The 15,655-nt window shown below is 44.5% G+C and overlaps 1 protein-coding gene across 2 annotated transcripts in view; it reads right to left on the reverse strand.

The window, feature by feature from the left end:
• The window catches only part of LOC147888913 (sterol 3-beta-glucosyltransferase UGT80A2-like), a 69,688-nt gene that overhangs the window by 5,953 nt on the left and 48,080 nt on the right, over positions 1-15,655 (reverse strand). For both annotated transcript variants that reach the window (XM_087392614.1, XM_087392613.1), the window contains one exon: positions 12,259-12,306. In XM_087392614.1, coding sequence (XP_087248740.1) covers positions 12,259-12,306 — 48 coding nt within the window. The remainder of the gene's footprint in view (positions 1-12,258; positions 12,307-15,655) is intronic.

Raw genomic sequence — 15,655 nt, forward strand, 5'->3', positions numbered from 1 at the left:
CTACAAATGATGATGATTTCTAAGATCTTTTGCATAATTGTTAGACTAGAAATATACAAAAGTGCTTCTTTTATTTTGATACGACGGTGTATAAGAAACTAAGATCATTTTAACTTCTTTCCATGTGCATATCATGGCTCAATGGAAAATATGATTTTTTAATATAAATTTCAAATTGAGTAGAATAAAAAACTTGTATTTTTCAAAGGTTTTTCTTTTTGGAGTTATTATAGGAAGCCATGTTTCTTAAAATGATTTAAAAATTGGCATTTCTTAATAATAAAAAAATGAAAATTTCATTTAGTTCTTGTCTGTGCGCAATAGTGCGTACTTAATTTGTAGTACTGTTTTGTTTTTATTATGGTCGACACCCACTATCATGCAATGATGATCTTGGTGGAGATGTCATAGTAGTAGCTAGTCGAGTTGGAGTTTATGTGTGTGTGTGTGTGTGTGTGTGTGTGTGTGTGCATGTGTGTGTGTGCATGTGTGTGTACCTTGGTTGGCATTCACTTAATTCATAAAACACAAGACAAAGGGTGCATTTCCAAGGTGCTCTATCAAACTACTAGCCCATCATGTTAAGACTTGAGGCAAAGACTTCATCCTGGCTTCTGTTCGACCAATTCATGTTCTTCCCTTGAACCTTCAAAATTCAAGCTTCTAGACCATTAAAGACTTTTGAGAAGAAGATCCACCTCCAAATGATCAAGGTTGGCTATGTACAAAGCATTTGAACACAATTACCATGACCTCCAAAGACAAAGCGTCTCTTGCTTAATATAAGTCCCACAGTTTAATTTAAAATTCCCATGCTTTATAATTCTTGTGCTGCATTTTAAAATGAGTATTGTTCAATTTGAAGTCTTGGGATCTAATTAAAATACGACAAATTCTTAAGTTATTTCATTTCATTGTTATTTTAATTTGCAGCTTTATGTACACAATTTGTAAGTTCCTCACTTTATATTACACCAAATTCAAAATTGATTAAAATTTATTGTCGCATTATTAATGATATTTTGTATAAAATCTAGTACCTTATTAATGCATATAAGTGTCTTATTTCAGCGATTGAAAATTGACAATAGAGGAGGCCAACGTCTCAATGGATGATTCACAAGAAGAGATATATCAACCAACAATGGATGATCCACATGATATGAATGTCAATTTTGTACCTCAATAGAATGATTTGGAATCGGAGTTGAATCATGCTGTGATTTGAGAGCAAATTTGAATTGGAGCCAACATCCCTTGGAGCCACATCAAGATTCTCCTTTCCTTCCAAGGTAGATGGCACAAATCAAAGATGAGATCTTGGATATGGAGAGCAAGAGTGCACATTTTTCCTTAGTTCATGTCTTGAGAACTTCATAGCTATTGGTCTACATCATTTATCTAAGCCTTTGATGCCTCTCGAACAACAAGTTGTTTTGCACTCTGACCTTGGAGAGTTATGGGTGTGTTGTGCAATGCTTTATTTAGCTTTACGCAGCTATGCCACTCACGATGGATGAAATCATGCAAGCTACGCAACACAGTTGGGCTAAGAAGCCCACAATTGTGACGCCTCAATGTTACGTGTAAGCTCACGGACTCTTCCTCATCTCAAGATCATGTGTTCATTGGCATAGTGGAGGCTCCAATTCTAGGTTGAGTCTGTCTCAACACGGCAGGGGATCTATCGATGACTGACACGCCGTAAGAGAAGGGCTTTCCTCACACACAAGATGGATGAGATTGTCAAATCGTTCCGAGGAGGAGACCCAACCACTGGGGATTTCTATCAGTGGGGAAGCCACCTATCCCCATTTCTGACCCAGATGTGTGGCACACGTATGCATGCTCCCTCTATGATGGCCACTGCACTTCGCCGTCTACACAATTAGAGAGCGCAAGACCACGAGGGCCTCCGAACTGAGCACTTTGCACATGGACAAGAGGTCCTAGCCCCGATCCTAGCACAGATGTTCAACCGGGCTGTTTGTACCACTATTGTATCAATACACAAAGCCGGGGACCCTATGGAGACGGGGAACTATCGGACCCTTACACTCTGGCCAAGATTTATGGATCAGTTCTAGAGAGGAAACTCAGCAGTCATACAGAGGCTCGGGGGCAGCGGGGACTAGGACAGGCAGGATTCTGGAGACAACACTCTACCCTAGATCACATCTTCACTTTGAGGGCTATTATTGAGGAGGCGAGGTCTACACACCAAAAAGTCTACACATGCTTTGTAGACTTTCGAAAGGCTTTTGACACTGTCCCACGATCCCACATGATCAAGAGGTTACAGGCAAGAGGTTACAGGAGCTGTAGATTCCAGAGACACTGATATGGGGGGTGATGAGTCTATATGAGTCAGTCAGAGGCCGAGTTTGTGTTCCAGGAGGCCTATCAGATTGGGTCAAGAGTACGATTGGAGTGAAGTAGGGATGTCCCCTCTCACTGACTCTCTTCGGGCTATACATTGATGAGATCACCTCTTTCATAGACTGCCTAGGGGGCGAAGGATCACCACTGGCCGATCTCATGATACAGATATTGCTATATGTTGATGACATAGTGCTCATCTCATCCTAGGCGGAGGGGCTACAGAGACACTTGGAGGCCCTAGAGGTGTTCTGTAGAGAGAGAGACCTGACAGTCAACCTTGAGAAGACCAAGGTTATGGTCTTCAACACCTCATACACAGTAATCCGGCGACTCAATTTCACTTACCGAGCCAGTGGAGATAGTGCATTCATATACATATTTGGGAGCAGTCTTCACAAGACCCCTTTTCACTATGATACATGTAGCCCAGGCACGACTCACACGGGGACAAGGTGCTCTAGCCCGATTGGAGAGGCAATGTTTCCAGGCACACTTCCAGGTCCACTGACGAAGTGCTGGCTTTTCGATACGCTAGTGCGTCCGACTGCCATGTATGCAGCACCTTTTTGGGGATGTGATCTACCGATAGCAATGTGGAAGACATTTGAGGATCACCACTGGCCGATCTCATGATACAGATATTGCTATACGTTGATGACATAGTCCTCATCTCATCCTCAGCGAAGGGGCTGCAGAGACACTTGGAGGCCCTAGAGGTGTTCTATAGAGAGAGAGACCTGACAGTCAACCTTGGGAAGACCAAGGTTATGGTCTTCAACACCTCATACGTAGTAATCCGGCGACTCAATTTCACTTATTGAACAGAGCCAGTGGAGATAGTGCAGTCATACACATATTTGGGAGCAGTCTTCATAGGACCCCTTTTCACTATGATACATGCAGCCCAGGCACGACTCACACGGGGACGAGGTGCTCTAGCCCGGTTGGAGAGGCAGTGTTTCCAGGCACACTTCTAGGATCCACTGACGAAGTGCTGGCTTTTCGATATGCTAGTGCGACCGACTGCCATGTATGCAGCACCTTTCTAAGGATGTGATCTACCAATAGCAATGTGGAAGACATTTGAGTGGTTACAGGTGACCATGGAATCTAGGATGATTCGGAGCAAGCCCTCAGTCCCGCATGAGATAATACAAGCAAAGTTCGCCATGACACCACTACAGATTGATGCCATCTTTCAAACAGTGACTTTCATCCATAGAGTCTGGGATTTACCCCATTGGAGACTACCGACGCTGGCTCTGGAGTCATCCAAACGACTAGCAGAGAGTGGGACAGACACATGGTATGCACGTATATCCACATGGTTTGCCAGACACGGGATTCAGATAAACAGGCACCCCCCCTTTCAGTATAATTTGGATGCACCCCCTGAGTCGATCTTGCAAGATGAGATTAACCATATCATATGGTTAGATCTTCTCCAGCTCCATACGTCTCGAGCTTGAGAGGGAGATCAGGAGTTCCCCACCAAGACAATTCTACCGTGACAATTTTCTGAATGTCTCAGAGGATTGATTCATCGTCAGACCCCTATATCTTGAGGACAGAAGAGTCTCACATGCGCTGAGGATCGCCATTGGGCAGATGTGGGTTTCATCCCATCAGCTGAGGATTGAGACAGGGAGAGTAGAACGTATACCTAGAGAGCAACGGACCTGCACGCTATGCACACTCGGAGTGGTTGAGACAGAGGAACACTTTCTTTGCACCTGCCCAGCCTACTACAAGATCCGGGGACAATACCACTGCCTCTATCAAGACGGAAGTGGCTTCGGCCCACTATCACGCTTGATCCTTTTCCATGACCAGGTTTGCATTGGGCTCTACCTGCTTGAGATGCACCGACACAGGGAGACCTTGCTACGACAAATCAGAGAGCAGCAGCAGTCGATCACATCACAGGATGCAGAGGCTAACCACAGACAGCGGCACGTCACAGATTTTTATGCATTCGAGCCAGCTCCAGGACACAATGGGGTGGAGAAGGAGGCGCTAGCTGCTATGCGGGCAGCCTCGATTACCGAGAGAGGACTGCAGAGGCCACCCACGACACGGAGACCGCCCAGAGCACACTCGATTGAGGTTCGCCCAATCACAGCTTTCCTTATAGGGGACCGCCCGAGACGAGGGGTCACTCTGAACATAGCTCAGCGGGTTCAGAGATCGAGGAGACCACGCCCCCCTCCGATGCCACAGTATGAGACAGCCAGACAGACTCAGATTCGAGACATTTTCACCGCTCATAGACAAGCCACCACAGTGCCCGGTTTCGATTTCTGAGTTTCCAGTCCAGTTCCAGTTCTCAGCCTGCCCCCGATAGCAGATAGCACATGATATGATATGATTTATTTTTGTACTTGTTTTTGTTTGAGCCAGTGAGCTCTTTTTATTTCAACACAGTACTCAGCAAAGGGTCTTAGCGCCCCCTTTGCCTCAGCCCCTTGTGGCTTGTATGAGTTTTTCTCTTTGGTGTCACTTTGTCCCATAGGCCCGCGAGACTTTTTGGGGACGTTAATATATCTTTCTTTCTTTTCTTTCTCTCTCTCTCTCTCTCTCATCCTCCATTGTTCTCTATTTTGCCCACATTGTTCTCTTTAACCCTTTTACTTCTACTACTAGCTACTCAATCCTCCTTATGTTATGCATCTTAACCCCCTTGTCCATCTTTTCTCCTCAACCTTTTCCTTCTTCTACCAGTTGTCAACTGCTTTCTCATTGGCAAAAGGCTCTACTTTCCTCCTCCTTTGGTGAAACCTTGCATGCTCCTCTCTTTTGTTGGGGTAAAGGCACATTGCCACCCTTTTATTAAAGATATGACACCTATGACTGTCTTAAGACAGTCATAGGGTGAAAAACCTAATCCTAATAAAACCTATGAGTTTGTGGTGTGGCTCATCACTTCACACCCACATCTTTTGTGTCACCCCTCTCTCTCACTCTCTCCCCGTTGTTCTTCTCCCTCATTCTTTCCCTCTCAACTGGTATCAGAGCCTTCATCTCTCACTCTCCCTCTCCACTCCTGCCTACCTCTCTCTACCCCTCCCTATCCCCTCGGGCCTCGTGCCCTCAGTAGCGTGCAGGCAGCACGGGTGGGGCTGGGCATTGCGCAGGCAACGTGGGCATCGCGGGCAGAGAGGCGGTGCGCAGGTGCACGCGCAGGCAGCGCGGGCCGCAGCGGGGCAACCTCAGGGCATCGAGCAGGGCGACGCGCAGGCAGCGCGGGGGAAGCTCGTGTACGGACGTACGGCCGTCCGTACCGTCGTACAGACACCGTACAGGCGCCCGTACTGTACGGACGCCGCCGTACGGACTGCGTCAGGTCGCTGCGTCAGGAGAAGGAGCATTTCGAAAAAAAAATTTGGGATCTGTACCCTACACAGGTACACAAAGTACAGCAGGTACAGCAGTTTTTCTTTGGGGAAAGAAGAAAAAGAGAGAGCACTCTGCTCTACATTCCCGCTTGCTCCTCTGTTCTCAAAACTGTGTGTTGAAGGTACAGCAAGTACCCTCGTGTCCCTCGTGCTTGAGGTGACTAGTACCACAGTGTGTGGTGGTTGCACAGTTATCTTGTTTCGGGAAGGTAATGCCTTGATTTTGCAGAGGGCTTTTATGCTTTTGCTGAGTGCAAATCTCAGCTTTTGGGTGACATTTTCAAAGGGCTTTTGCCTGGAAGTTTATGCAGTGTATGCCTTGAGGCAGTGTGGAGCCAGGGAGCTCACATTGGTCTTGCTTCCGCAGTGTATTCAGTGACATTTCTGCAGGTCACATTTTGTGTAGGACACCTTGAAAAATCTCAGTTGAGCCACGCTTGGCCAGGGCGCATCGAGTTTACTCGGTCCCTAACTGTCCATCGTTGACAGTGCTCAAAAGATTTTCTCTTCAGTGTTTGTACGTTGGGATCTGTGTTGTTATTGTGTACACAGGGCTGTTTATGCATTGCATTGTCAGGTGAAAGTGCCAGGAAAGCGCTGTATTTTGTATGCTACCTCAGTGTTGAGGTGTTTTTCACTTGGTACAGGTGTCAAATCAAGGGGCTTTTGCCCAGATTTTGCTTGAGAGCACTTGAGTTACTGTTTGAGACCTTCAGATGCCTTTTATCCCCTTGCAGAAGGGTGATTGCTTGGGATTTATCCCATTTTCTGTTGCAGGTTTGTGACAGGCTGAAGTGTCTGGAGCCTCTTTTTTTTTTCAGTGAACAAAACAGTGTATGACAAGTGGTTTATGCATATAAAATCAGTGCAATACCTCATCTGAGGTGGGAGAAGTGTCCAGGACAGCAGTGTTTTGTGCTTCGTCAGCTGATGATGCACTGATAAAGCACTTGTGGAACAGCTGCAGCATTCTGAAATTACTGTTTTATGCCTATTTGAGCACGGTACAGTGTGTCAGAAGGTACAGTAACTGGAGGGAAATTTTCTGTTTTGCTGCAGATTTTTTGACAGTAAAAACAGCACTATTGTGAGTGCTCCTGGCTCTTGATAGAGCAAGTTTCTTTTTTCTGAGAAATCAGAATTTTATTCAGTCATTTTTTGACTTACAGGGAGTCAGGTACTTTCCTTATCTGATATGGCATCAGGGGGAAGTAAATCATCAATTCTGAACATAAAGAAATTGGAAGGGGCACACAATTATGCATTATGGGCAGAACAGTGTTTGAATGTACTTCTGCTGAAGAAGATTTCTAAGCCCATAAGGGTGAAGGGTGTCAAGCCATCTGGGATGTCAGATGATGAGTGGGAGGAGCTAGATTTGTCCGCGAGGGCTGCTATCATGCTTACTCTCAGTGATTCTCTTGTGTTCAATGTTCAGGCTGAAAAGACCTCTTATGGCCTATGGCAGAGGCTAGCAGAGTTGTATGCCCAAAAGAGTTCAGGCAGTAAGGTTTATTGGTTGAAGAAGCTGGTTGATCTTCGCATGAAGGAAGGTACAGCTATGACCTCACACTTGAGTGAGTTCAATGCCATCTTTACACAGCTGATTGCACAGGGGTTGAACCTTGATGAGGAGTTCAAGGCTACTTTCTTGTTGTGTACCCTCCCTGAGAGTTGGGACACTTTCAAGACCACCCTGTCTAATTCAAATGTCACTCTTATATATGCTGATGTAGAGAGCTCTCTCCTTATGGAGGAGATGAGCAGGAAGAATAATGCGGGCAGCAAGTCTTCAAATGCTTTGCAGGTACAGGAAAGAGGCAGGACTCAGAGAAGGGGAGATCTGCTAGTAAGTCCAAATCCCGCAGTCAGTCCCGTGGCAAAAAGGATATTGAATGCTTTTATTGTGGCAAGAAGGGACATGTGAAGTCTAAGTGCTTCAAGTTTATACGGGATCAGAAAGCCAAGAAGGCTAAGGCAAAGGATGCAGGCAGTGGAAGCAAAGGCAAAGGCAAGGCCAAGGCAGATGACTTGGATGCAGTGAATGTTGCAGCAGAAGACAGTGAAAGTGACAGGCATGATGTTTTATGCTCTTCTGTTGTAATTGCACATACTTTGGTTATTGATGGCCATGACATGCACACCTGGCTCTTGGATTCAGGTGCTTCTTTTCATGTTACTCCTCATAGGGAGTGGTTTACTTCCTACACAGGTACTCATGGAGTTGTTCACCTTGGGAACAACTATGCATGTCAGATTGCAAGGATTGGCAGTATACAGATAGTATTCCCTGATGGACGCATATTTATGCTTGATGGTGTTCGCCATGTGCCGCAAATCAAGAAAAATCTAATTAGCACTGGCTTGTTGGATGACAGTGGTTACCACACCACATTTGGGGATTCCAAATGGGTGATTACTGATGGCCAGGTTGTAGTGGCTGAGGGTTATAAGAGTGATACCTTGTACCCTCTTTATGTTTCCAGTGTAGGTAATCATGTTGTTGCCATAACCGAGCTGCCAAAGGTTTCATTGTGGCATAGCCGGTTGGGACACATGTCCGTTAAAGGAATGCAAGAACTGTCACGATTGGGTTATCTGCCGTCTCTTTCATTTTCAGATTTGCCTACTTGTGATCATTGCATATTTGGCAAGCATTCTATGACTCCTCATAAGAGGAGAACTCCCCAAAATAGAGCACCGCTTGATCTAGTGCACACTGATTTGTGTGAAATGCCACAGCTATCACTAGGGGGTGCAAAGTATTTCATTACTTTTATTGATGATGCCACACGCAAAGTGTGGGTCTATTTCTTGAAGCATAAAAGCGATGCCTTAGATGCTTTCAAGAAGTTTGTCGCTCAAGTTGAGAATCGGACAGGTCGCAGGCTGAAATGCCTCAGATCCGATAATGGGGGTGAGTATGTGTCACATGCTTTTGTACAGTTTTGCGAAGCTAAGGGCATTAAACAGGAACTCACAGCCCCTCATAATGCATCTCAAAATGGTTTGAGTGAGCGGATGAATCGAACTATTCAGGAGAAAGTTCGATGTATGTTGTCTTATGCTGCATTGCCCCATGGCTTTTGGGCAGAAGCCGTGCAAACAGCAATTCACCTAATTAACAAGTCGCCGAACAAGGCTTTGGAGTTGAAAGTGCCAGAGGAGGTGTGGTCTGGCAAGCCACCTTCATATAAGCACTTACGTGTGTTTGGCTGCGAGTGCTTTGCTCATATACGCAAAGAACTGCGCACCAAACTGGAGCCAAAGTCTTCTAGATGCATCTTTATGGGTTATGGTGACGAAGGTGAAATGGGGTACAGGTTATGGGATCCCGTTAAACGGAAGATTATACGCAGCAATGATGTCATCTTTAAAGAGGATAGTGTACACAAAGAACCCGTGCAACCTGTGGAATACAGGAGGGTTATTTATGATGATGTCGGACAGCAAAGAATGCCCATTTATATGCAGCAGCAGGCTGCTGCAGATAACCCTGTTCAAGATGGTATACAGGCTGAAAATCAGCCAGATAATTTTGCCAATGATGCACCACTGGATATGCCAGCAAATGGGGCTGTAGAACAGCCAAATATGGTGGTACAGCCACCCGTCATGCATGACGAACAGGCTAGACAGCAGCCTAATCCGGAACATTTTGTTAGGAGGAGCACCCGTGTACAACGGCCTCCTGACAGGTTTGTTCCAGGAGCCAATAATGTGGCTGATTTTATCATGCTGACAGATTGTGGTGAGCCTTCCAGCTTCAAGGAAGCTATGGGAAGAACAGAGAAAAGGAAGTGGGAGAAAGCCATGCAGTCAGAAATGGACTCCCTACTTCAAAATGATACATGGGACTTGGTGCAGCTACCTACAGGCAGAAAGGTTTTGCCATGCAAATGGGTTTACAAAGTCAAAGTGGATTCAAATGCTTTACCGAAGTATAAGGCCAGATTGGTTGCCAAGGGATTTAAGCAGGAGAAGGGCATTGACTTTGATGAGATCTTTTCCCCTGTAGTCAAGATGACTACTTTGAGAGCAGTGTTAGCTCTTGTTGCTCATGAGGACATGGATTTATGTCAAATGGATGTGAAGACTGCTTTTCTTCACGGAGATCTCCATGATGAGATCTATATGAGTCAGCCAGAGAGATATGCTGTTAAAGGGAAAGAGCAGCTTGTGTGTAAGCTCAAGAGGAGCTTGTATGGACTCAAGCAGGCGCCAAGAGAATGGTACAAGAAGTTTGATGCCTTCATGCAGTCCCAAGGGTATCATAGGTGAGAGACCGATCACTGCTTGTACACCAAACGGGCAAAGGATGGCAGTTTGATGCTACTCATTCTATATATGGATGACATGCTGATTGCCAGCAAATCTCAGCAGGAGATTAGTGCTTTGAAGAAGCAACTGCATAAGTCTTTTGACATGAAAGACTTCGGTGATGCAAACCATATTCTTGGTATGCGGATTATTCGTGACAGGTCCAAGGGACTTTTGTTTCTGTCATAGAAGGAGTACATTGACAAAGTACTGCAGCGGTTTAAAATAGAGGGGGGGAAGTCTATTAGTACCCCGTTGCCTCCACATTTAAAACTCAGCAGTAAGGACAGCCCCAGATCGGATGATGATAAGGCTGAAATGGCCAAGGTTCCGTATGCATCTGCAGTTGGTTCTTTGATGTATGCCATGGTTGCCACTCGTCCGGATATTGCTTTTGCGGTGGGAGTCATCAGCAGGTATATGGCAAATCCAGGCAAGCGGCACTGGGAAGCAGTGAAAGGTGTCTTGAGGTATCTCAAGGGTACCAAAGACTTGTGCATATGCTATGGTAGGCAGGATGCATTGGTGCATGGTTTTACAGATTCAGACTATGCAGGGAATGCAGATAACCGGAAGTCTACTACCGGTTATATTTTCACATTTGCAGGAGGTGCTATATCATGGGTGTCTCGGTTGCAGAAATGCATTGCACTGTCAACCACTGAAGCTGAATATGTTGCAGCCACTGAGGCTTGCAAGGAAGCAATATGGCTTACTCGGCTGGTGGGAGATTTGGGCATTACAGGAGATATGCCAGTTTTGCATTGTGATAGTCAGAGTGCTATCATGTTGGCAAAGAATCCGGTCTTTCATCAGAAGACCAAGCACATAGATGTGAAATATCATTTCATCAGGGAGGTACTGGAAGACAAGCAAACTTGAGCTTGTGAAGGTGCATACTAATGATAATCCTGCAGATTTGCTCACTAAGAGCTTGCCTACAGAGCGGTTTGCACATTGCCGCCACATCATGGGATTAGGATGAGACCATTCTTATTTTATGGTCTTGTATACAGTGATTGTTGGGGTAGAGGCACATTGCCACCCTTTTATTAAAGATATGACACCTATGACTGTCTTAAGACAGTCATAGGGTGAAAAACCTAATCCTAATAAAACCTATGAGTTTGTGGTGTGGCTCATCACTTCACACCCACATCTTTTGTGTCACCCCTCTCTCTCACTCTCTACCCGTTGTTCTTCTCCCTCATTCTTTCCCTCTCATCTTTTTCTGCACTCATGGCCTACAACATATCCACAATGTGAGGGAAGCTGTTGTAGTAGTTTTAGTTTGTATGTCAAACTTCTCTTGGCAGTCTACATTCCACAGAGACTCTTCGTGCCAATGTAGATCCTGATCACCATTGAGCTCTTGGTAGAACCCACCACTTGACCAGCACATAGTCCCCTCACCTATTGTCTAGTCCCCTATTGCCATGGGTGTCTCCACCACATGGTTGGCCACAGTTTATGTGGATCCACAGCTTCTCACCAGTATGGGCATTCCTATGTGGATGTTTATCGTTTTTTCCAATCTTCCCTGCATCAGTCCCTTCAGGATGCACTTGCCCACGGAGATCTTCCTCTGGCCCACTTAGAAGTGTTCTTTCAATGTTTTTAGTTCTTGAGTAGAAATTGCTCCTCTCTGAAGCAGCTTTGAATGTGCATGGGCACTTTCAGAAAGTAGAGATCAGTTTCTTAGAAAGTCGGATTAAGCTATTTCTTTACTTTCTAATATGTAAATGAGATGGCACTTACAATGCCTCACTAATTGTAGTATATAAATGAGATGGCACTTACAATGCCTCACTAATTGTATTTCTTTGCTATTCCAGTAAATAAATGAGACGGCACTTAAGATGCCTCACTAATTGTATATAGCACTTCTTAGACTAAGAATGTCGCATTAATGAAGTTTTAGAGTTTGAAGACATATAATCTTTTCTATCAAATTATGAAGAGAAATAACTATGTAAATGTTCATAAAACTTGCAAAGATTTAGCATCAAGAATTGAATAAATGCAAGCTTTCTCACTGACAATTGACCTGCAAAAACAACCTACCTTTCATTGTCTGCTTATATAGTTGCTGATGAAAATTTTCTATATCACAAGGGATTTAAAAAAGGGCAAAAGGGGTTTCCGATAAAAGGCATATTACCCCAGATTTCAGTCCTGCAGCTGTTGTACCAGCACCACCATGATGAACCTGCAGTTATACCATTACAAAAACACATCATTTCTTGAAACGATTTCTATTAAAGCAATACCAAGACACAGACTGGACATGCAAGCTACAGCACGATGCATAAAAGCGCCACAAGACAATCAGCATAGACAAGCAGGCGCGCATACAAATACTTGACCATTGACCAACAACAGATATGACCCAACTACTACAGCACAGATTCAACAGCCAGCAGCAAGAGATCAGACTATAATGCAAGACAGTGATTGACAGAACACCTGACTACAACAGCTCACAAGCAGCAAGTAGAACACTGCGAATGACCAGGCACTAAGAACTTCTATGACGACTCAGTCACAGCGCGACTACATAAATAAATCAGCGCAACATATCAACCGCAGATGTAGACTAGATGCAATACACAAAACAACAGCACACAGCAAGTTCACGAGACACACAAAGCAAACACAATGAATGAAAAACAAACTACGACCCCCCCCCCCTCCAAAAAAAAAGGCTTGATAGAATCTTATCTTTGTCAACAGAAAATTCTCAAGATCGAAATCTCCCACCTCCACACAGCTAGAAGATAAGCCGCGTGGAAGAAGTCCATGTTTCAGATTGTGAGACGTGGCAGATTGCCACATCATCTTATCTACAACATCAACACTCACCCATCTTAATGCCATGTCATCACATTGACACATGGCAATCCACGTCGCATTGCTACATCATCAATGCAGGGCCCCATTATCGAGTCAATAGAGTGACATGTGGACGCCACATCAGCATAGTGCCATGTCATCATTGCCATGTGGCACACACAGTGCCAACTAAGCACAGTCACTCCTTGCTAGGCACACTATGCACTCTACATGTGCACACACCCACCACATCATCACTATGCTCCACACACACCTCTCTTTACATACACACATGCATTTCCACCTGACTGCCCCATCACCCTTTTGACCCTCTTCTTGATCAAAGTTTGGCAAGCCATAACTTTTGATCCAAAAAGTACATGGAGGTGATCCAACAACATAAAGTGACCGATTTTTCGAGCTCTATGCCTTCGTCACGTAACGTGCAAGTTTCAACACTCGCATCTGACAATCCTGAGCCTCTACATCAGAACCACTTCTTTTGCACATTGAAGCACGCATCTTACCCCAACTCTTCATAACAAACCAAGAAAAGAAACTATTTCTTGCTTTTCATCACTACGACAGTTGATCTAGCATAGATTAGTCAATCTCAAAGGAGATTAAACTCCACAAAGACAATTGAGCCCTTGCCCAAACTCACTTAACTAGTTATTATCAGAGTCATTCCCTTCGCTCACATGCTGTTTCACGCTCATTACATATCCTCAACCCGAGCATGCACATAACAGAGAGCAGAGTTCACACTATTCAGAGATATTGGCATTGTATCAGTGTATAGATTGCACACATTGTCGATTTCGCTATTCACATGCCTTCATTGTAAAGAGTTATTGGCAAAAAAATTAGCATTTTATGCACTCTATTCCCAACACATTTTTGTTGTATCGAGCCAGATTGGATACCTATCTTTACCAGCAGAGCAGATTACAATTTCACATAGATAGCATTTTCACATGAATTGTGAGTACTATGACTACATTTAGAAATCTCAATCTAGAGACATCTGCTAAGCTAGACAACTCCAACTACGGTACTCAAAAGTACCAGATAGACCCACAATAGAAGCCCTCTCTCACTAGACCTACACCTGAGATGCCCTCAACTCTAGCAGCTTCTTCATTACCCACATCTCTCGTCCTTTGCTTCTTTTAAACCGGGGGTGGTTGTTTGAACTCTGGATGGCCACTCTCTCACTCTTTTCCCTCATCCTCGCTTCCTCCTTATATGTGCTTGCACCCAAAATCTTTCCTTGTTCATCATCCACAACTCCCTTCTTTTGCTTCTTTTGAACCTATGATGGCTGTTTTCTTTTTTCAAAAAGATTACTTCATTAAGTATGAACGAAAACCGCAAGAGCAAGCTCAAGTGCGGAAGTACATAATGACATGCATGAAAGAATAAACCAGCTCAGAAAGAGCTAAAGGTGGAGGCTGAAAGTGCCACCTTAACCCTGAAGGAGAATCAAAGAAGAAAGGAGATGCCCTCCAAACTCTGAAAAAAATATCCCTCCTACTACCTAGCGGTGGCTGTTCTCGAAGATTCATGCATGCTCGCTCATATGGCCATCAAAGTGTGTATAGTATCAGTCCATATATTGGCCATAGTCTGGGAAGGGTGAACATGGGAACTCTCCATTGTGTCCGTACATCTGGCCCTCCAAATATGCCAAGCTGAAATACGAGCCAGTATGTCCCAAGATGTGTCTACAAAGGCATGGGCCGCTCTGTAAGGAGTGAAAGGAACATCTTGGACGAAACATGACTGCACAAGATGGCATCGTACAAAGAAGGACGAGTCTAAGTCATGTCCCTCAAAAACACCTAATGACCAATAAGAGACAACCATGCGACTGATCCCCAAGTCATAAAGAAGGGTGCTCTATGAAATATGCAGAGTATCCTAGCAACACCCTTCCAGATCATCCTCGCCTATCTGTACTCCCAGAGGCAATGCTGAACTAACTCAGCTGTTGTGTGGCATCAAGGACATGTAGGGTCGGCCGCAAACCTGGATCTCCACAGGTTCACCGTAATCCCTCCGTGAACAGCAAGCCAAAAGAAAACAGTGATTTTGCTATTCCTGAGAGATTTCCAAAGCCTCCTCCAAAAGTCTTTTTGCACATCTGCAGAATCTGCAAACTATCCCAATGATGAGCTTGGGAGGGCCTCCAACCTCTACTGCTGAGCTGGAATCTCCTGGCATTTTTGACTGTGTAACGAAAGAAGGGGATGCTCTTCTCTCGGTGCTCTATGATGGCTGTTTGAACTTTGGACAGCCACTCTTTCAACCCTCCCACATTTTCCCCTCTCTTCTCCTACTACTTTATATGATTGACAGACTTTATATATTCATAATTATGCATATTGTGTTTAATATTATGTATTTTAATTGTATAAATAAGCATATTTCTAGAGTTCTATGAAAATTACCAAATGTTTTTTGTTTGAAACCTGCAACGCACGTTTCACGAAATGTGTCTCAAAACATTTTTTATGAAACTTTTGATTCTTGGCACGATCTATAATCCTTTGAACGCTTGCATGACTTTATTCTTTTCATATGTATCTCTTCACTGCAAGCAACAACAAAGCTTGTACATTCCACCTGTCAAACTTTCTTCACTCGTCCATGGGAGGAGGAGAATAGTTACAATAGAAGAAGCTTCACTACCTACCATGCTCTATAGTTGCATCGGGTTTTAT

Source organism: Dipteris shenzhenensis, chromosome 21 (assembly GCF_047967505.1).
Source record: "Dipteris shenzhenensis isolate YYH24624 ecotype China chromosome 21, Dip_SZ_1.0, whole genome shotgun sequence".
NCBI lineage: Eukaryota > Viridiplantae > Streptophyta > Polypodiopsida > Gleicheniales > Dipteridaceae > Dipteris > Dipteris shenzhenensis.